This window comes from Ambystoma mexicanum, chromosome 5q (genome assembly GCF_040938575.1).
Source record: "Ambystoma mexicanum isolate Mex_15411 chromosome 5q, UKY_AmexF1_1, whole genome shotgun sequence".
Lineage (NCBI taxonomy): Eukaryota > Metazoa > Chordata > Amphibia > Caudata > Ambystomatidae > Ambystoma > Ambystoma mexicanum.
The window spans coordinates 119,562,254-119,579,001 of NC_090933.1; the positions used below are offsets into that span (position 1 = coordinate 119,562,254).

The 16,748-nt window shown below is 41.1% G+C and overlaps 1 protein-coding gene across 1 annotated transcript in view; it reads left to right on the forward strand.

Annotated features, from left to right (window-relative positions):
• LOC138497284 (uncharacterized) overlaps positions 1-16,748 on the forward strand; it is a 901,742-nt gene that overhangs the window by 659,173 nt on the left and 225,821 nt on the right. Inside the window, exon 12 of the mRNA XM_069620635.1 lies at positions 3,120-3,150. Coding sequence (XP_069476736.1) covers positions 3,120-3,150 — 31 coding nt within the window. The remainder of the gene's footprint in view (positions 1-3,119; positions 3,151-16,748) is intronic.

Below are 16,748 nucleotides of genomic sequence, written 5' to 3' on the forward strand. Positions count from 1 at the left end.
AATCTCAGTCTTACTGGCATTAAGGCAGAGGTCATTGGCGGCACACCACTCCTAGATAGTAGACAGACAGTCAGAGCTGAGGGATGCAAAACAGGGCCAGATTTAAATTTAATCTCTGGGTTCACAAATCTATCCATGCTAAGGCACCACTGTAAATATCCTCCTCTATCCAACTCTTCAAGCCTTCTTGTAATCTATGTTCTGCCTCCTTGACTACCCTTGTGGCTCCTCGCCCTTCCTGTTCTTCCTCTCACTTCCTCTCCTTCTTTCTTCTTTCTCCACTTGCACGGAAATCTCTTCTTTTGCCATCCAAGAAACAGTCCCCACAGATTTGTTCAAAATCAAACTAAAAGCCTACCACCTTGCCTCTGAGTTACCCTCTTAACATACCTCTCATCTATCTACTCTATAACATTTTCCCTCGCCTCTAACCTGCCTCTGTCCCTCACTTGCTGTGCCTCCACTCTAGCACTTCACCCTTTATGGTCACATCTCGAGCACAACTGATCGTACCGCCTACCTTCACTTAAAAATGTCCAATGTTTATTGTCCTTAATCTATGTATGTCTACTTATGCATTGTCCCCAGTGACTGCTTCATTTACTCACCTCCACAACCTGGCCAGAATGTCACTCAAACTCACCCCATTGTAACAACCTCACTGCTTCCTGTCAAATCTGATTTCTTATCTATTGTATGTTCTTTTGTGATCAAAACAGCAATGTTCCTCCTACATATACATAAATACATAAATAAATAAATAAATAAATAAATAAATAAATAAATAAATAAATAAATAAATAAATATACTGTACTTATCTGCTGCTCGAGCAGAAAAGAAAGAGGAAGATGAGATCAGGTAAGACCCAGTCATGCAGCCACTAGGACCAATATTGTTGCAGGAGATCACATGGGACAGACATCAGAGCATTCAAGTTGAAACTACAAAGAATGTTCTTTTTCTGAGTTTTGTAGTTTGCTGATTGTTATTTATGTAAATATACATTACTGCTCAAGAATTATAGAGTTGAGGTGAGCATAATACAAGCCTCCGTTCTTGACATAGAATCCCCCTTAACACAAACAGGTAAAATGCCCTGCAATAGCTTCTCCACGAACCACCACTTTTGGAGTGGGTCAGCACCTAACTTACTTACAAACAAGTACTATACAATAGCACCGATTTAGCAGTGCAAATGGAAGAATAGATCATATTTCTTGATTTCATGTCAAACTTTGATATTACGGCTACTAGTCAAGCCACACATCAATGTCGCTGTGGCTGAATTGCTACATCGGAGGTGCACTAAAGAAGTGGCACAAAGACTCATCTATGTTTCTTTTTCGTGGTGAGACAAATCAATGCACTATCTCCAAAATGTTAATGACAGTAATACCACTACCACAGAGCACATTTCATCAGTGTCGGGACCTGCCTAACTTTGAATGTGGTGTTAAATGTACTGCATTGCCACTATCAAGTTACTTCTAAGTTACCAGCTTTTTACGGCATATACATTGCGACTACTGGATTGCAAACATGCCGTGGAATGCGCAGTAACAAAAAATACCCTCAGCCAATTAACAACTGGCTTCAATACCAAACAAAGAAAAAAGCAAAATAGGTGTTGGCGTAAATCAGGCAAACACATTTATGATGTGCTGGGCCAGGATCTCCGACTGTTGAGAATCTATTATTTTGTTGCGGTAAAGTGTAACTGTTGTGCAGAATATAAATTACACAAAAGAACCTGCTAAAGGCTATTATACCATGTATTTTTTAACTAGCTCGGGTCCCCGGCGTTGCCCGCGTCCCGATCAAGTGGTGTCTCATGTGCCCTGTAGGATGTTGCTCTTGTCCTCTTGTCGGCAAGTCTTGCTGCATTTTGCTCTAGAGTTTTATGTGCCCTGGAGGATGTTGCTCTTGTCCTCTTGTCGGCAAGTCTTGCTTCATTTTGCTCTGGTGTCTCATGTGCCCTGGAGGATGTTGCTAATGTCCTCTTGTCGGAAAGTCTTGCTTCATTTTGCTCTGGTGTCTCATGTGCCCTGGAGGATGTTGCTCTTGTCCTCTTGTCGGCAACTCTTGCTTCATTTGCTCTGGTGTCTCATGTGCCCTGGAGGATGTTGCTCTTGTCCTCTTGTCGGCAAGTCTTGCTTCATTTTGCTCTGGTGTCTCATGTGCCCTGGAGGATGTTACTCTTATCCTCTTGTCGGCAAGTCTTGCTTCAGTTCGCTCTGACCTCTCATTTGCTTTGGAGAAAGTTGCTCTTGTCCTCTGGTTGTCAAGTCGTGCTGTTGTTTGTTGTTGTGTTTCAGAAGCTTTTGACATTGTTTTTCACTTTGCATCAGATGGAGCTTTTCCAAGTGATCTTTGTTGTTTGTGCAGCATTTTTTTGTCACTGAATGGCTTCAGCACATTTAATAAAATGTCCAAGAAAGATTGATTGATTGTGCTTGCTTCTCGTGAATGAACTTAAGTAAACTGTAACCTTACCATTTCCCCTGTTTGGAGTGGCATGATAAAAAAATGTTTTAATTCCTTTTAATTCCCTTTAATAATGCTTTAATAAACACTTTGAAACTGAATACAGTAGTGATACATTTCAAAGGAATAACCAGCACATCAAACATTTTGCTTCACTTTTCCAAATGTTGCCTCCTTCCAGGATCTACTGTAGTGAATGGGCTGAGCATCAGTAAATTAGGGTGTCTACGGAGTGAATTCTTTGCATCCAAACATAGACAGCAATCTTGCCCCAGACAGATGAGAAATCCATGCAAAATTTGGTAGCAGTGGGTTCAACGGTGTGGATTTGTATACCCAGACATACACACACACACCCCAACATTTTTTTGCATATAAGATTTTTGATCAAAACATAGACTACGATCGTTCCCCAGACAAAAGAGCACTCAATGCAAAATTTGGTAGGCGTGGGTGAAACGGTGTGGATTTGTATAGCTGGGCAAACATACACACATTTATACATTCAGCTTTATATATTAGGTAATTTTATTGTTGGGGAACATTTCATACTGTTTGCTTATTGCTTTTAAATCATCTGATGACAATTATGGTATAAAAACGCTTCTTAGAACTCTGTTTTTTTTATCTACAGATTTACCACCCTCACCACCCAATACGCGAAGGTAAGATTGCATAATGTGCCCTCTCAAGCAAACAACAATGCCAGAGTGGACAGTGGCTTTCTTTTTGTGTAGTTTTAGAAGGCAGTCGAATAAGGTATTGTTAAATCTAAAATTGTACAGCTATTTTGCACATGTAAAGACTCGATGACGGGGGAACATCAGTTCTGACCTTGAATGCAGCATGTACCTCACAGCAGATGCGGACATGTGGGGTACAAAGGACTGCTACCTTTATTAAGGGACGGATACTGTATCCCCGAGGCTACATATAACCTTTGCCATGAATGCGTAGGAGTGGTCATGTTAAAATGACATTTTGGCTCAATTTGCACTGTAGCTATCATGTAACTATGTAATGCCATAATGTAATACTCTATATGCATTGCGTATACCCCTACTGCACGTAAGGGCCAGCTGCCAAGTAATGTTTGCATATGAAAGGACAATACTCAACTAATGAAGCATCCTTCTGCATGCATGTTGCCAGATGTATGTTTTTGGTTTACCTTCTTGCACTCTCACTTTGTAATCACTGGACCAGTATCTGTTGACTGTGCATGCAATGCGTCTGCACAGTTTTGCATGTCTCTTCATTTTAACAGATGGTGTACTTGACATGTAATGTTTACCAAATGTGCAAAGGTGACATGTCTCCTGGGTTGAGAGGCTGATTTTCATGCAACTTCATGAACGTCATGATTTTCATGAATTCTCAGACAAATGCCCCTTCTACTCTGCTCCCAGTGGAGCAGAGTAGAAGGGGCTCCTGCTAGTACAAGTGGCAGGCCCTATCGTGGTAGGAACAATATTGTGCGTTTTGTGTGAGAAACCTGAAGGTATCTCACACGCTAGTCCCCAGAGATCTGTCATCCAGGTGACCAGGATACGGCCATCGCCATTGGATCCAGTGCCTGGGGGTGGACCAGTGCGGGAAGATCAACTGGATGGGGGTTCTTTGGGGATTGGAAGTGGGACACCAAAGGGTTGAGTTGCAGTAACCCTCCCCATAACACCTTTTCCGATCCTATCCCGTTTGATATTTAGAAGCTCTGCCCCCTCATGCCCTTTTACGACACAGACACTTATCACGAGAAAAAAAGCGATCAGAAGAACTGCTTCTGTGTGGGTTAGATGGAAGTCCTGGTGCTGCCATCTCCTTAGTGAATCTATGCATGGGCAGCGGGAAGTGGGCGAAGAGCTGTCTATCCACTGTATGATGACAAGGACACAGGGATAAAAGGCAGAGCACAAGAGCACACTTTGAGCAAGGCCAAACTCACAAGGAAGCAGCTATTACAGAACAGCAGTTCAAACGGAGGAGAGAGGTGGCGAGACCTGAAAGGACGACAAGGAGGGAGGTGCACTGCCCTTTTCAACCGAGACACAGCCGATGCACAGTCGATGAGTCGGAGAGGCTGAAAGTAAACCGGACTGTGTTGAGCCCAAGGTTGCAAACAGCAACATTATATAAATAAAGATCTTGTATGCATTGAACATTTAAGAAAACCAAGAGAAGGACTAGTTGCGGAATGGTCTGGCGCCACTTGGGCGCTCATTCGAAGGACTCTGGCTGGTCCCCTTTGTTGAAACTACAAATACCAAGAGGGCCTAAGAGAGGCCGGCATGAGGTGTCAAAGTGGTCATACAAGGGACAAGCCAAACCCTTTGTACACTCGAAAGTCTTTGACACGTTGTCAAGAGTGAAGCTAAGGGAACTGAATCCCGTATTGTGATAGAGCAAAGTGAACTGTGTATTTGACAAGTGTGAATCCGGCTGAGGGATGCCTGCGAATCAGGGTGAACCATTATACATCCGTGAACATTGTGACGACAAGTGTGAACCCGGCTGAGGGATGTCCACAGTGAATGGTTGCTTTAAAAGACATTGAGACTCTTGAATGTTACAAGTTGCTGAAATTTTGAATGAACAGCTATAGTGAACCCGACTGAGGGAGGCCAACGTTGCAAGAAGGATCGGAGTGTGGTTGAGGGGGATCCAAGGGTGAAAAGAAATAACGCGAAATGAAGATTACTGAAAGGAACTTTTGTTTTGTTGTTTATGGCACATTAGGCCCCCAGAGGCAAGAGACTTTGTGTGAAAGAGGCTTTGCAAAAGAAGGCCCTGATTTTTTAGAAACAAACTGTAAGCTTGTGCTGGAGAAGCCCAGGAGTGTGCTGTGCCCAAGAGTCCCGCCTTGTCCGGTGCTAAAACCATGTGGAAGGGAAACCCCAGCTATACCATCCTGACTTATCATTTTGAGAACACTTCTTTCTTTTCTTATGAACATTATCCCACACTAGTTTGTAGCATAGAGGTAAGGATTGGTAATAGGTGTTTTAGTATAGGCCCTTTTTATTTGACTAAGACACCACTAGGATTATATTATTACTATTTGATGGTCGTAGCTTAGTTTAGGGTTAGATTAGGCGTTTACCTCACCGATTATACAGTTCAATAAACACCCTGGAACTGTGATCACTTATCACTTATGTCTGTCTTATCTTGATACCATGCCTTCCTTACATTTGCATGTGGAGTGAGTGATCACATATTTATTTTAGTTATTTTTTATTTATATATTTATAAAGTGCCAAAGCCCTCAGGCATCAGGGTGCTACACAAACACATCAGATCTATGTGACGGGACATAATATGTACTTCAGGGAAGGGCTGTTTCTAGATTAAGAGTGGCTCAGTCAATTAGGTGTGTTTTCAGAGGCTTTCGAAACACTAAATATCTTTGTTCTGCCCGCAATGCTAGGAGCAGATTATTCCAGCCTAGAGCAGATAAGACTGGAAAAAATCTACCACGGCCTGTGACTTTTTTAGATCTTGGTATCAAGCTCATCAGCAGGACCTGTGAGCTTGAGTGGAGTTGTCTGAGAGGGACATACATTTTCATCTGTTCTTTTAGGTAAGCAGGAGCGTTACAGTGCAAGCATCTGTGGGTCTGTGGGTATTCTTGCTGCCACTGACAGCCAGTGAAGCTTCCTCCTGGCATGCAACACATGCTCTATCCTCGGGATGTTATGAATGATGTGAACAGCTTCCTTCTGAGTCACCTGCAGTCATCTTATGCTAAGCCTGCTAGCGCCAGCCAGAAGGGCATTGCAGTAGTCTAAACGAGGCATGAGAATTGCCCTAACCAATGTAGTATGATTTGTTTGAGATAGAACCTGCTAAGCTTGTCTCAGAACTCTCAGATGGTACTGCGTACTACTCACTACCCCATCAGCGTGGGCCTCTGAATTCACTGAGGCATTAATTTAAACACTTAACTGTTCCTTTGATTTGGATGCGATTATTTTCAACGCACATGTCAGCGTAGTTTGTATTTAGCTTATTTCTTGTGTGGGTTGAACCAAAAATAATTTTTGCTGGATTTAAGCACATCCAGTTTTGGGTCATCTAGTCTTTCACAAGACCATAGATGTACATGAGTCACGCTGAGTCAGATTTAAAATCACCCCTCAGCTCTACGAGGAGCTGAGTGTCATCCGCATAGTTGGTAAAAATGGATGTCTCGAGTGGAGAGGCGGTCACAAAGGGGCTTTATGTATAAGTTAAATAATAGAGGGACAAACATGCTCCCTGTGGGACATTATCCTCTACAAGCTCCGAGACAGATGTTGCAGTGCCCCAGCACACACGAGAGTGTCTATTACTAAGGAAAGAGCTGATCCAGTTTCTTGTCTCTTTTGAGCATTTACCAATAGTGGGTAAGCAATTTAACAGGCTTTTCTGGTCTAATAAATCAAACATGGCTGATAAGCCTAGAAGTATCAATTGCTGGTGTATGATTTTGGCTGATTCCAGATGATGCTGAAATTGTGACATGGCAAACTTGTCAATCATTTTTTATAAAAACAATGAATTGGTGATAGGGCGCAAGTTGCTTGGGTCATTCGGGCTTAGACCAGGTTTTATTGGCAAGGGGGTCACCAGAACATGTTTAAGAATATCTGGAACCTTACCGTGACTAAAAGAAGGATGCACAAAGCGTACCAAAAAATGTGCAAAAACATTAGGCTTTTGTAGAATAAATTTAGACGAGAGAATTTCGCCTGGACTGGATGTTGAACCATGGTTTTCAAAATGTTTAGTAGTTTCTCTACTGAGACCTGTGCAAAAGAAAATGAAAGATCCAAGTTCAGCGTGGCTTTGTTTTCATCAATTCAGATCAAGTCGTTTTATGGCTCTTTAATGAGTCATAGATCCTAATGCGAGATTGTGCTATTTTGTTAGCGAAAGCTCATTGCACAATATTACAGTCATCATTGGTAGGCATAAATTGCTGTGATTGCAATTTAGGTTTCTCAAGACTTTCTAAATATTTCTTGGAGTTGTTTCCCGCGGATTTGATTTCTTTTCGTAGAAATCTCTTTTTGCTTTGTAAATTTGTTGTTGGTATGTTTTTTGAAGGGATTTCCAGTCATCTTTATTTTCACAAGTGGTATTCTTTTTCTCAGACTTGTTAAAGATGTATTTTGGCAATGTTTGTCTTGGTCAAAGCAGGGGAGTACCAGGATTCCTGACTAGGTCTATATTTGACCGTTTTACATTTTATCTGGGCTACACTGTCCAGGTAGCTTTTGAGATGTTCATTGTATGTGTCCACTAAGATATCTGGAGGATCTGAATCATGTGTAAATATCGTTATCACAGGTCAGATAGCACAGCGAGTTGAGCGCCTGCCTTGGAATCTGTGCATAGCCTGCTGATGCAAGTTTGAATCTTGGCAGGGCCAACTCAACCTTTCATCCTTCCGAGGTCGATGAATTGATAACAACTGTTACAGCCGCGCTCACATACCTGCTGGTTTCTAACACTATATAAAAAGAAGTTATTATTATTATCTTGTTCATATATATGTCCATGTCTTCTAATTTGACTTTTTGGAAATTTCTGTTTTTGATTTTTTTGGGTGCTATATGTGATTTCAGGGGTTTATGCGGAGGTGTATGGAACATTCCACAAAAAGGTGGTCACACTACAGGAACACTTTAGTGGCAGTAATTTCCATCTCAATATTTCTAGAGGATACCCAGTCTAGAATGTTACCACCCGAATGGGTAGTTTCCGTATTTAAAATCTTAACATTTTGGCAGGTAAACTGTTTTTCAAGGTCACTGGCCTCCTTGTCTGTGGGATCACTCGGCCATCGGTTCACATCGCCTAGAAAAATGGTGGCACTATTGGGTTTGCTAAGAGGATCCTAGCAGATACATTATATTTTCATTGAAATTTGGCATAGCTTCTGGTCGGCGATACATCAAACAACAATTTTCATTTGAGAGTGACTTTGTGGCTAATTTCACAATTGGCACATTCAATTTGGGATTTGAAAACATGTTAATCGGATTTGATAGGGAGAGCCACTACTCCTCCAAATCCGTGTTCCCGACTTTTTCTGTAAAAAATTTTTTTTTGGTTTCAGTGATGTATATAATATCTAACTGATTCTCCTGTATGTAATCATGTATATTAATGGCATGCTTGGCCGGTGAACAGGTTTTAAGTAGTGAAATTCTGATGACATTAAGATCCTGATGCGCATTTTGCTGATTATTCACATTGGGAAAGGCGCTAGACTGTGGTTTACTCTGGATGTTATTTAGAGCTTGGATTCCTCTCCCTGGTGGGGAAAACCCTCCTGAACTGGGACAGGAGCCGTGGGTGTATTCAGGTCGACATCTATATGTACATCATCGGACTTCATTTGGGCAATGTACTTTTCGACTATTATTTCATGAAGTAGCTTTTGCGAAGCCAGCAGTAGCCCAAGCTCCGGGTGGGAACCCATTGTGGGGTGTTTAGAATAACTAGATTCTACAAGGAAAAGGTAAAGAACAGAGCGTTACCTTAGATGTGTTCGACGCAGACCGGTGCAGACCAGCTTCACTCAGAAGCACCTCACGTTACTCCTTATGGAACCCAAGGAAGCCTGGGTATTCTAGTTTGTATGGTGAGCAATGGCTCCTATACCAAAGAGTGCTTTTTCTCTCAGCAAGTTGGCAAAATCAAACAACTATGACGGCTCTGCTGATTCTTGTACCTAGACAAAGTAACTAGACAATATCAAACAATTCCCTGAAATGCTCAAGAGCGCTAAGTTTAAACGTGCCTGTAGCAACACAGAATACCAACATAGCTAAAAATGCATGTTGCCCAGCCAAAGGAGCAACATGTGGGAGATGTAATAGACGTGGTCACTTACAAAAAATGTGTATAAGTAAACTGGTATGGGAGTAAGATATTCGGACGAAGAAATGCATTTCTTGAAGATGACAAGGGTGAACTGTTAATATCAACCCTAGAGAAGAAGAATATTGATGCTTCCTGGTGCATTGTGAAGGTGAATGGGAATGAGTAAAGAATGATGGCAGATTCCGGCTGCAAGTACACATGACATGTACCTCTAATTAGGGTTCAGTTTAGTGTACTTTAAAAGATCAGGCATAAATCCTAAAAGTTATGGAGCAATGCCTATCAGAATTTTAGGGTCATGTATGGTGGAAATTGAATTCAAAGGTAGGAAAATGTGGGGAAAATTGTATGTAGCTAAAAATTGGGTATCTTTACTGAGTTGGAAACCCCAAAAATATTTACAGATCAAATTAAAGCCCAAATGCTACAGAAACCTGTCATGTTAGTTGAAGGTGATATTTATGAAGAATTCAAATGTGTTTTCAGAATAAGATAGGATGCCTAAGAAACTTTAATCACTGGATAACATTGAAGAGGGGAGCGAAACCGAAATCACATGAAGAGAGACCTGTAGCCTGGATGTTAAAAACAAAACTGAAAAATTAACAAGAAATTGTGCGAGACCGGAACGATTGAACCCATAGAGGCAGCAGAGTAGGTGTACTGAGTAGTAATAGCAAAGAAATCAGATGGAGCAATAAGGACGCGTGTAAACTTGAGATCCCTTAATAAAAACATATGGGTAGATCGTTACCCACTTTACAAAGTGCAAGAGATCTTATCCCTCTTACATGGAGTGAAATATTTTACAACTATTAACCTGTCGAGCGCATAACAGCGGATAGAGTTACATTGTGATTATTGACAGCTGACATAATTTGCAACACCATTTGGGGCATATAGATTCAAGAGAATGCCTTTTGGCATTGCCTCAGCAGCAGCAGCAGCTGTTTTTCAGAGAGTAATGGAATGCCATTTTAGCAAGATGCCAAATGTGAAATGTTTCCAGGATGATATTCTAATATTCACATTCACAGAAGATTCCCAACACCATGACACATGTCTGAGACAAGTACTAGATGTTGTCAGAGAAGCAGGGCTCACAATAAAAAAATAAAAATGCAAATTTAAAGTCAGAGAAGTGTCATACCTATGGCATGTATTTAATGATCAGGGTATCAGACCAAAGGCAAGTTTCATAGATGCTGTGTTAAAAGCACCTGAACCACATTAAAAAGACATGCTGAGAGGTTTTTGGGTTTTGCTGAGTATTACTCTAAGTTTATTGAGAATGTTGTGACCTGAAGTGCTCCTCTGCAGGAATTATGGAGGAAGAATGTAAATTTAGTATGGTCCGAAACACATGACCATATTGTCTTGGGAGGATAGCTCAGGGGGAACATGCTTGCCTTGGAAGCAAGACGACACAGAGCAACACAGGTTCGATCCGCGCTTAGAAACCTCTGGGTATTAAGTGCTTTATAAATAACCTATCATATCATATATCTACATACAGAAGTATATCATAAATCTCTAACGTTAAGCATGTTTAATCCTTTGATTAAGACATTTTTAACAACTGATGCAAGTAGTGAAGGATTGGGGGCAATCCTGATTCAATTGAGAGAAGGCCAAGAAGTATTAAAAGCTTTCACCTCTAGATCATTGCTTGGGTTTGACTGAGTTACAAATGTTCGAGGGAGAAAAGGCAGAAGATTATTTTTTCGAAATAACCTTCGGTCTTTTCTCCCCTAAACATTTCTGACTTGGCCAAACTCCTGCCCACAACCCCACCCACACCCCTGCCCAGAGCCACAGCACACCCCAAACCCCTACTTACCTTGCCTCCAACTCGCTGATCCCTGCAACGCCTGTTCCCTTTCACATCCGTAATCGGGAACCGGTGCTGCAGGGTCCTCTCCTTTTATTTTTTCTAGAGAGCTGCAGGGGACACCCTCGCAAACCCTGCTCACAGTATAGTGAGCGGGGGCTGTGGGGAACACTCCCACAGCGTTTTCGTTTTTTGTATGACTGCGGGGGACACCCCTGCAGCCCCCAGCACCAAATGTGTGGTTTGGTCTAACTAATCATGCATTCGAACAATTATTATCGTTCTTTTTGGGTGATCCCCATAGCTTGCTCCGCTGCATTATTTAGAGAGAAGCTCTAGCATGTTATTGGGCAGTAGAGCATTTTACATTTTTAATGTACATTCCATTTGTTTTGAAGACAGACCATGAACCCTTAGTTCATTCGTTAATAGGAAGAAACATATGTACATCTCCTAGGATAAATCGTTGGGCATTAGTGTTGAAAGAATTCCATTTGACAATTGTGTACACTCCTGGCCCCGGAAATGTAGTTGCAGATTGTTTGTTGCTGCTCCCTTTAATGAGTGGTGAAACTTTTCCTGAGGAACAATGGGTGATGACAGCACATTTGACACACAGGGGTGCTCTAAATTTACAGAGATGTCAAGAAGAACATGCAGCTGTCTCAGAAATAGTGAGAGTGTGTCAATTACTTGAGGAGGAATGGCCCAGAAGTTCTTCAGGAGGAAGTGAACAGTTTGATCAAGTTCATAATTAACTGTGGGCAGAGGGTGATATGTTGTGTAGAGTTGAAAAAATAATTTCCACCCGAGAGAGTAAGACCAGTAATATTGGAAATTCCTCAAAAGGGTCCCTTAGGAACATGACAAAGAGGAGGGTTAAAGAGTGGTATTGGTGGCCCAAAATGGATGAAGAGGTAGAACATATGGTACCCCACTGTTTTCCATGTGCAGTGAGTGACAAATCACATGTGGCAGTAGGGCCTCCTTTGTACCCAGTGAAGATACACACTAAACATTGGGAAAACTAGCTCTGGATATCGTAGGACCCTTGCCCAAATGCTATCAAGGGAAAAGATTTTTGTTTGCATTAATGGATTGTCACACAAGGTGGCTGTGCATATAGTGCTCAGATGACATAAAGGCAAAGTCTATTGTTGATTTTTAGACAGCATTTTTAGGGTGGAAGGATTTCCTTCTGTGTTATTGACAGATAATGGGGTACAGTTTCAGTCAAATGTAGTTGCTGAATTTGTAAGCAAGGCTGGAGTGCATCATGAGATGACAGCTTCATATTGTCTAAGACAAAAAGGAATGATTGAGAGGTTTAACTGAATTATTAGGGGAACTCTTCAACTGACACTCATGTCAAACCTGGATGTAGAAACATGATCTTGGCATATTGGACAACTCCACACTCCATCACAGGCTTCACTGCGTACAGCTTTCGGAGGTAGTAGGCCTGTATGTGAGTAGTCACTGGTGTGGCTGGGAACCTCAGGATCCATTAAGGTGAACAGGACTGAGAAGTGTCAAGAAAAGTATAAAAGGTGCGTGTTTGCGTGGAACCATTTGTGGTGGGTGACAAAGTTTGCATAAACAATGCAAGGCTGAGAGGAAAAGGGGTTCCTCTATTTATCTGCCACCTTCCAGAAAGATTGACAAGATCACAGGAATGGTTGTGAAGTTAAATGATGGAATTAAGTGTAGTCAGTGGAAATACTAGAGAGCCTATGACTTTAGGTGAGATGGGAACAATTTGGGCAAGACTATTGCTTCATATACATAAGAGTCATTGCAAGGAGATATTCAAACTGGATCACTAAGTGGCAAAGTAATAGAAATTCAACCTGGTGGATTGAACTCTGTGAACAGGAGTCAAGAGCAAGTCTCAAGAGAAAAGGAGGAACAACTTGGGAGAACAGAAGAAGGAGGGTGCATAACTCATCTGCCTCAGACTCCATCAAATTTCAAAGACTTTGTGCTGATTTTTTGCATAAGCAGGAAGGTGTGAAGCAGTATCCAAACTGCAGGCTTGGCCTGCATCGCTGACACAACTGGTGCGTGCTTCTTCCTGCGCTGTGCTGAGCGCAGCTGTGTGATTCATACCAGCACTCTTAGTATTTAGCACGGTACGGGGAGGTGACGGGCAGTTGCCTGGGAGCGGCTAAGGAGATGCAGCGCTGCTCTCCACGTACTTACTCATTCCAATAAAGGCAGTCTGACTTTCTCCCTGCCTCTGGTGTCTTCTTTGCTTCCACAATCCTGTGTGAGTCCTCACAAACAACACATGTCATTTATTTAAAGGCTTCATTGTGCACTCAATATCAGCGGCAGGGGCTCCCATAATTTTCATCCCTAAACCTGGTGGAGAGATCAGGTTATGTATGGACGTTAGTGAGTTAAACGCTCTTTCAATTTGAAATAGGCACTAACATTAATTGGAGTCCTAATAGATCAATTAAGGTCAGCTAAAATGTCCTTTAAATTAGATCTGAGAGAGGGCCACAGTTTAGTCAGACTAAAACAAGGGGAAGAATGGAAGACGTCTTTCAATGCCAGATATATGGACGTTGAGTTTCTGGTAATGCATTTTGGCTTTCCTATGCCCTTGTCACATTTAAGTACTTAGTTAATTATATTTTTTGGGATGAGTAAGATACTTTTTATATTGTATATTTAGATGGCATGCTGGTCTGCTCAAAAGCTTTAGGAAAACCTAGACAATCCATGATGGGAGTATTAACAAATGACATTGAATGTTCACAAAACTTGAGAAGTACGAATTGAAATATATACCAGTAGATTTGTTACATTTCCACATTTCCACACATAGGAATTGGTATAGATGTGAGTAAAGTAAAATCAATACTGGTGTGATCTAAACACAAAACAATGAAATATATACCGACATTCCTGGGATTCACACATTTTCATAGATGCTTTATTAAGAATTTCTCAGATGCAGTAAGACCAATTTGCACATTGTCTAAGAAAGATATCAATTTTACACAGGAACAGCAACAAGAATAGTATGTTTTGTTTCTAAAAAACATACATCAGCAGCAGTCATCAAGAGAAAGAGACATTGTAACTAAAGAATTACATTACAATGTGTAGCTTTATTCAGGACCTAGACAGAGTCTGAAACCGCTTACATAATTTACAATGGACAATTTCTTGCTAATAAGGAAGAATTCTCTCTGCGAAGAATGTATCTGCAAGGCACTTCAACCCCTATATTGGTTTGGAAAGATCATACAAATGTGGATTTTGTTACCAACAATGAAATGTGGCACTCATAGATTGCAAGATGTGTCTTTATTTGTTCCAGTTTAAATTGTAAAGTATTACTTAGCAACAGACATGGCAAGGTAGATGCCTTATAGAGACTGAATGGGAATATGATGATTGGAGTGGCTGAAGAACCATTCATTCTTCCAAACAGCAAAGTGATATCTATTTTGCTCTCTAAAACCCTTACGGATTTGATATTGACTATTAAAATAGAATTGAAGGCGGTGGGCAGAGAAGATTAGATACAAGAAGAACAATGCTGAAGGTGGGTGGATCAAGAGTAGATTGTTTTGAAAAGAAAACATCTTAGTGCAAGATACTTTGTTCAGAATAATGGCATTGGAAAGATGTCAGGATAACCCATTAGCAGGAAATCCAGACCGTGGACCCTCTTAGTAGACAGTTTTGGTGGACAGTCATGCGAAAGCACTGCAAGAATTATGTATGCACACATACAGTGTGTGTACGAGCTAAAAAATAACATGGTGGGATTATTACAACCTATACTGGGGATAATCTTTGGTCTAACACCTCTATGGATTTTATTGTAGAGTTCCCATTGCCAAAAGGATTCATCATAGTCTTGGTAGTGCTAGACTCATTTACCAAGTTGCCACACTTTATATGTATACTGAAACTACCAAGGGCAACTATCTTGGTCAAAGTAATGATAAAGGAAATCATATGATTGCATGGTCTCCAGAGGTCATAGTGCCTGACACCTATGATGTATACTCCAGCAAATCCTCAGCAGACCATTCACAGTTTGATGGACAGATGGAAAGGGTAAACCGGGTGAGAGAACAGTTTCTACAATATTTAATTGCACAATAACAGGATGGATTAGGAACAATTGATGTTTTGGTAGAATCTGCCTATAATAATCGAGGGTACTCTTCTAGCAAGCAATGTCACTTCTTTGCAAAATTCAGAATGCTTCCCAAAATATTTCCAGGAGTATTTTGCCGCTCTGTAGTCCCCGCAGTCAACGAGCACTTGGGCACTAATCATAGAAAATTAAAAGACGTGCCAAACATTTATTTAATGGAGGAAACATACCTTTTTCAGACAACAAACGGTCTGGTAAACATTGGATATAACTTTGGATAATCAGCCTGGCTGTCCACACACTTCCTGAAGATCCTGAGACTTTTTTCCAAATTCATCCCTACATTTTTAGGTCTTTTTCAGATAAAATAAATTGGTAAATCCTGCAGCAGTTAAACTGAAATTGCCTAGTAGATGGCAGATAAACTTGGTATTTCATTATTAAAAACAGTGGTCTCCTGTTGGCAAACCTACAGTCGGCCAATACCGATATATATGAATGCACCGCAATTTCTACATGGCCTACTACATCTATTTCTTTTCCGATTAAATATCCATAAAAGATCACACTCAATCACATATCAAAATAGAGAGAAGTAATTAAAAAGAAATAAATAATATACAATCAGTACACTGATGCATAGAAATAATTGCCTAAAGCAAAGTACATCATAATTTGTTCACAGAACAGCAACATTTCCATAGCATACCAATTAACAAGGTTATAATCGAGGCCCCTTAAAAAATGCTTAAACCCTAAATAAACACATTACCTGAACTAGTGTTGCAATAAGAATCCCAACTAAACATTGCAAGTTATGTATCACTGCTATCATATATCATTAGCTCCTTGCGAAAATTCTTGACTCTTACTTTCGAAGCCCTTATATAATATTTTACCACTTCGCAGATCACATGTGAATCCAGCTCGAAACCATGTGACCCACAGCGCTTATGCGCTGGGTTCAGTGACTGCGCAATAGGCGCACCTGCAGCGTGCCAAAGAAGCATTAAACCCAAGCATGTCTGTTTCTGTCTGGGCCCAGGAGGGACTGTGGGCTGTAGTAGATTGTAAAAATGATCTTTCCTGAAGCTTAATACTTTTACAGCCTACTACAATAGCAGCTAGACACTTTTCACGTTCACATCTTTCATCTTAAGGCCCATCCGATATTATCTTTTCCACAGGATTCTATACTCCCGCAGTTTTACCATTGAGTTTAAGTCCTGGGTGCAAATGGGCGGGAGCCTACACTGGGACTGGCTTGACTGACAATCTAGTGAACTACGTTAGCGGCAGCCATGATCCAGCTTATTGGTAAATGCCAGATCAGCAGTGGCACATTGTGAGCATATTCATTTGCTGTTGGAAGATCTTTCTCCAGATGTGCTTTGTCTGACTGTGACCTGGTTAAGTCCATTCTCAGAACCAGA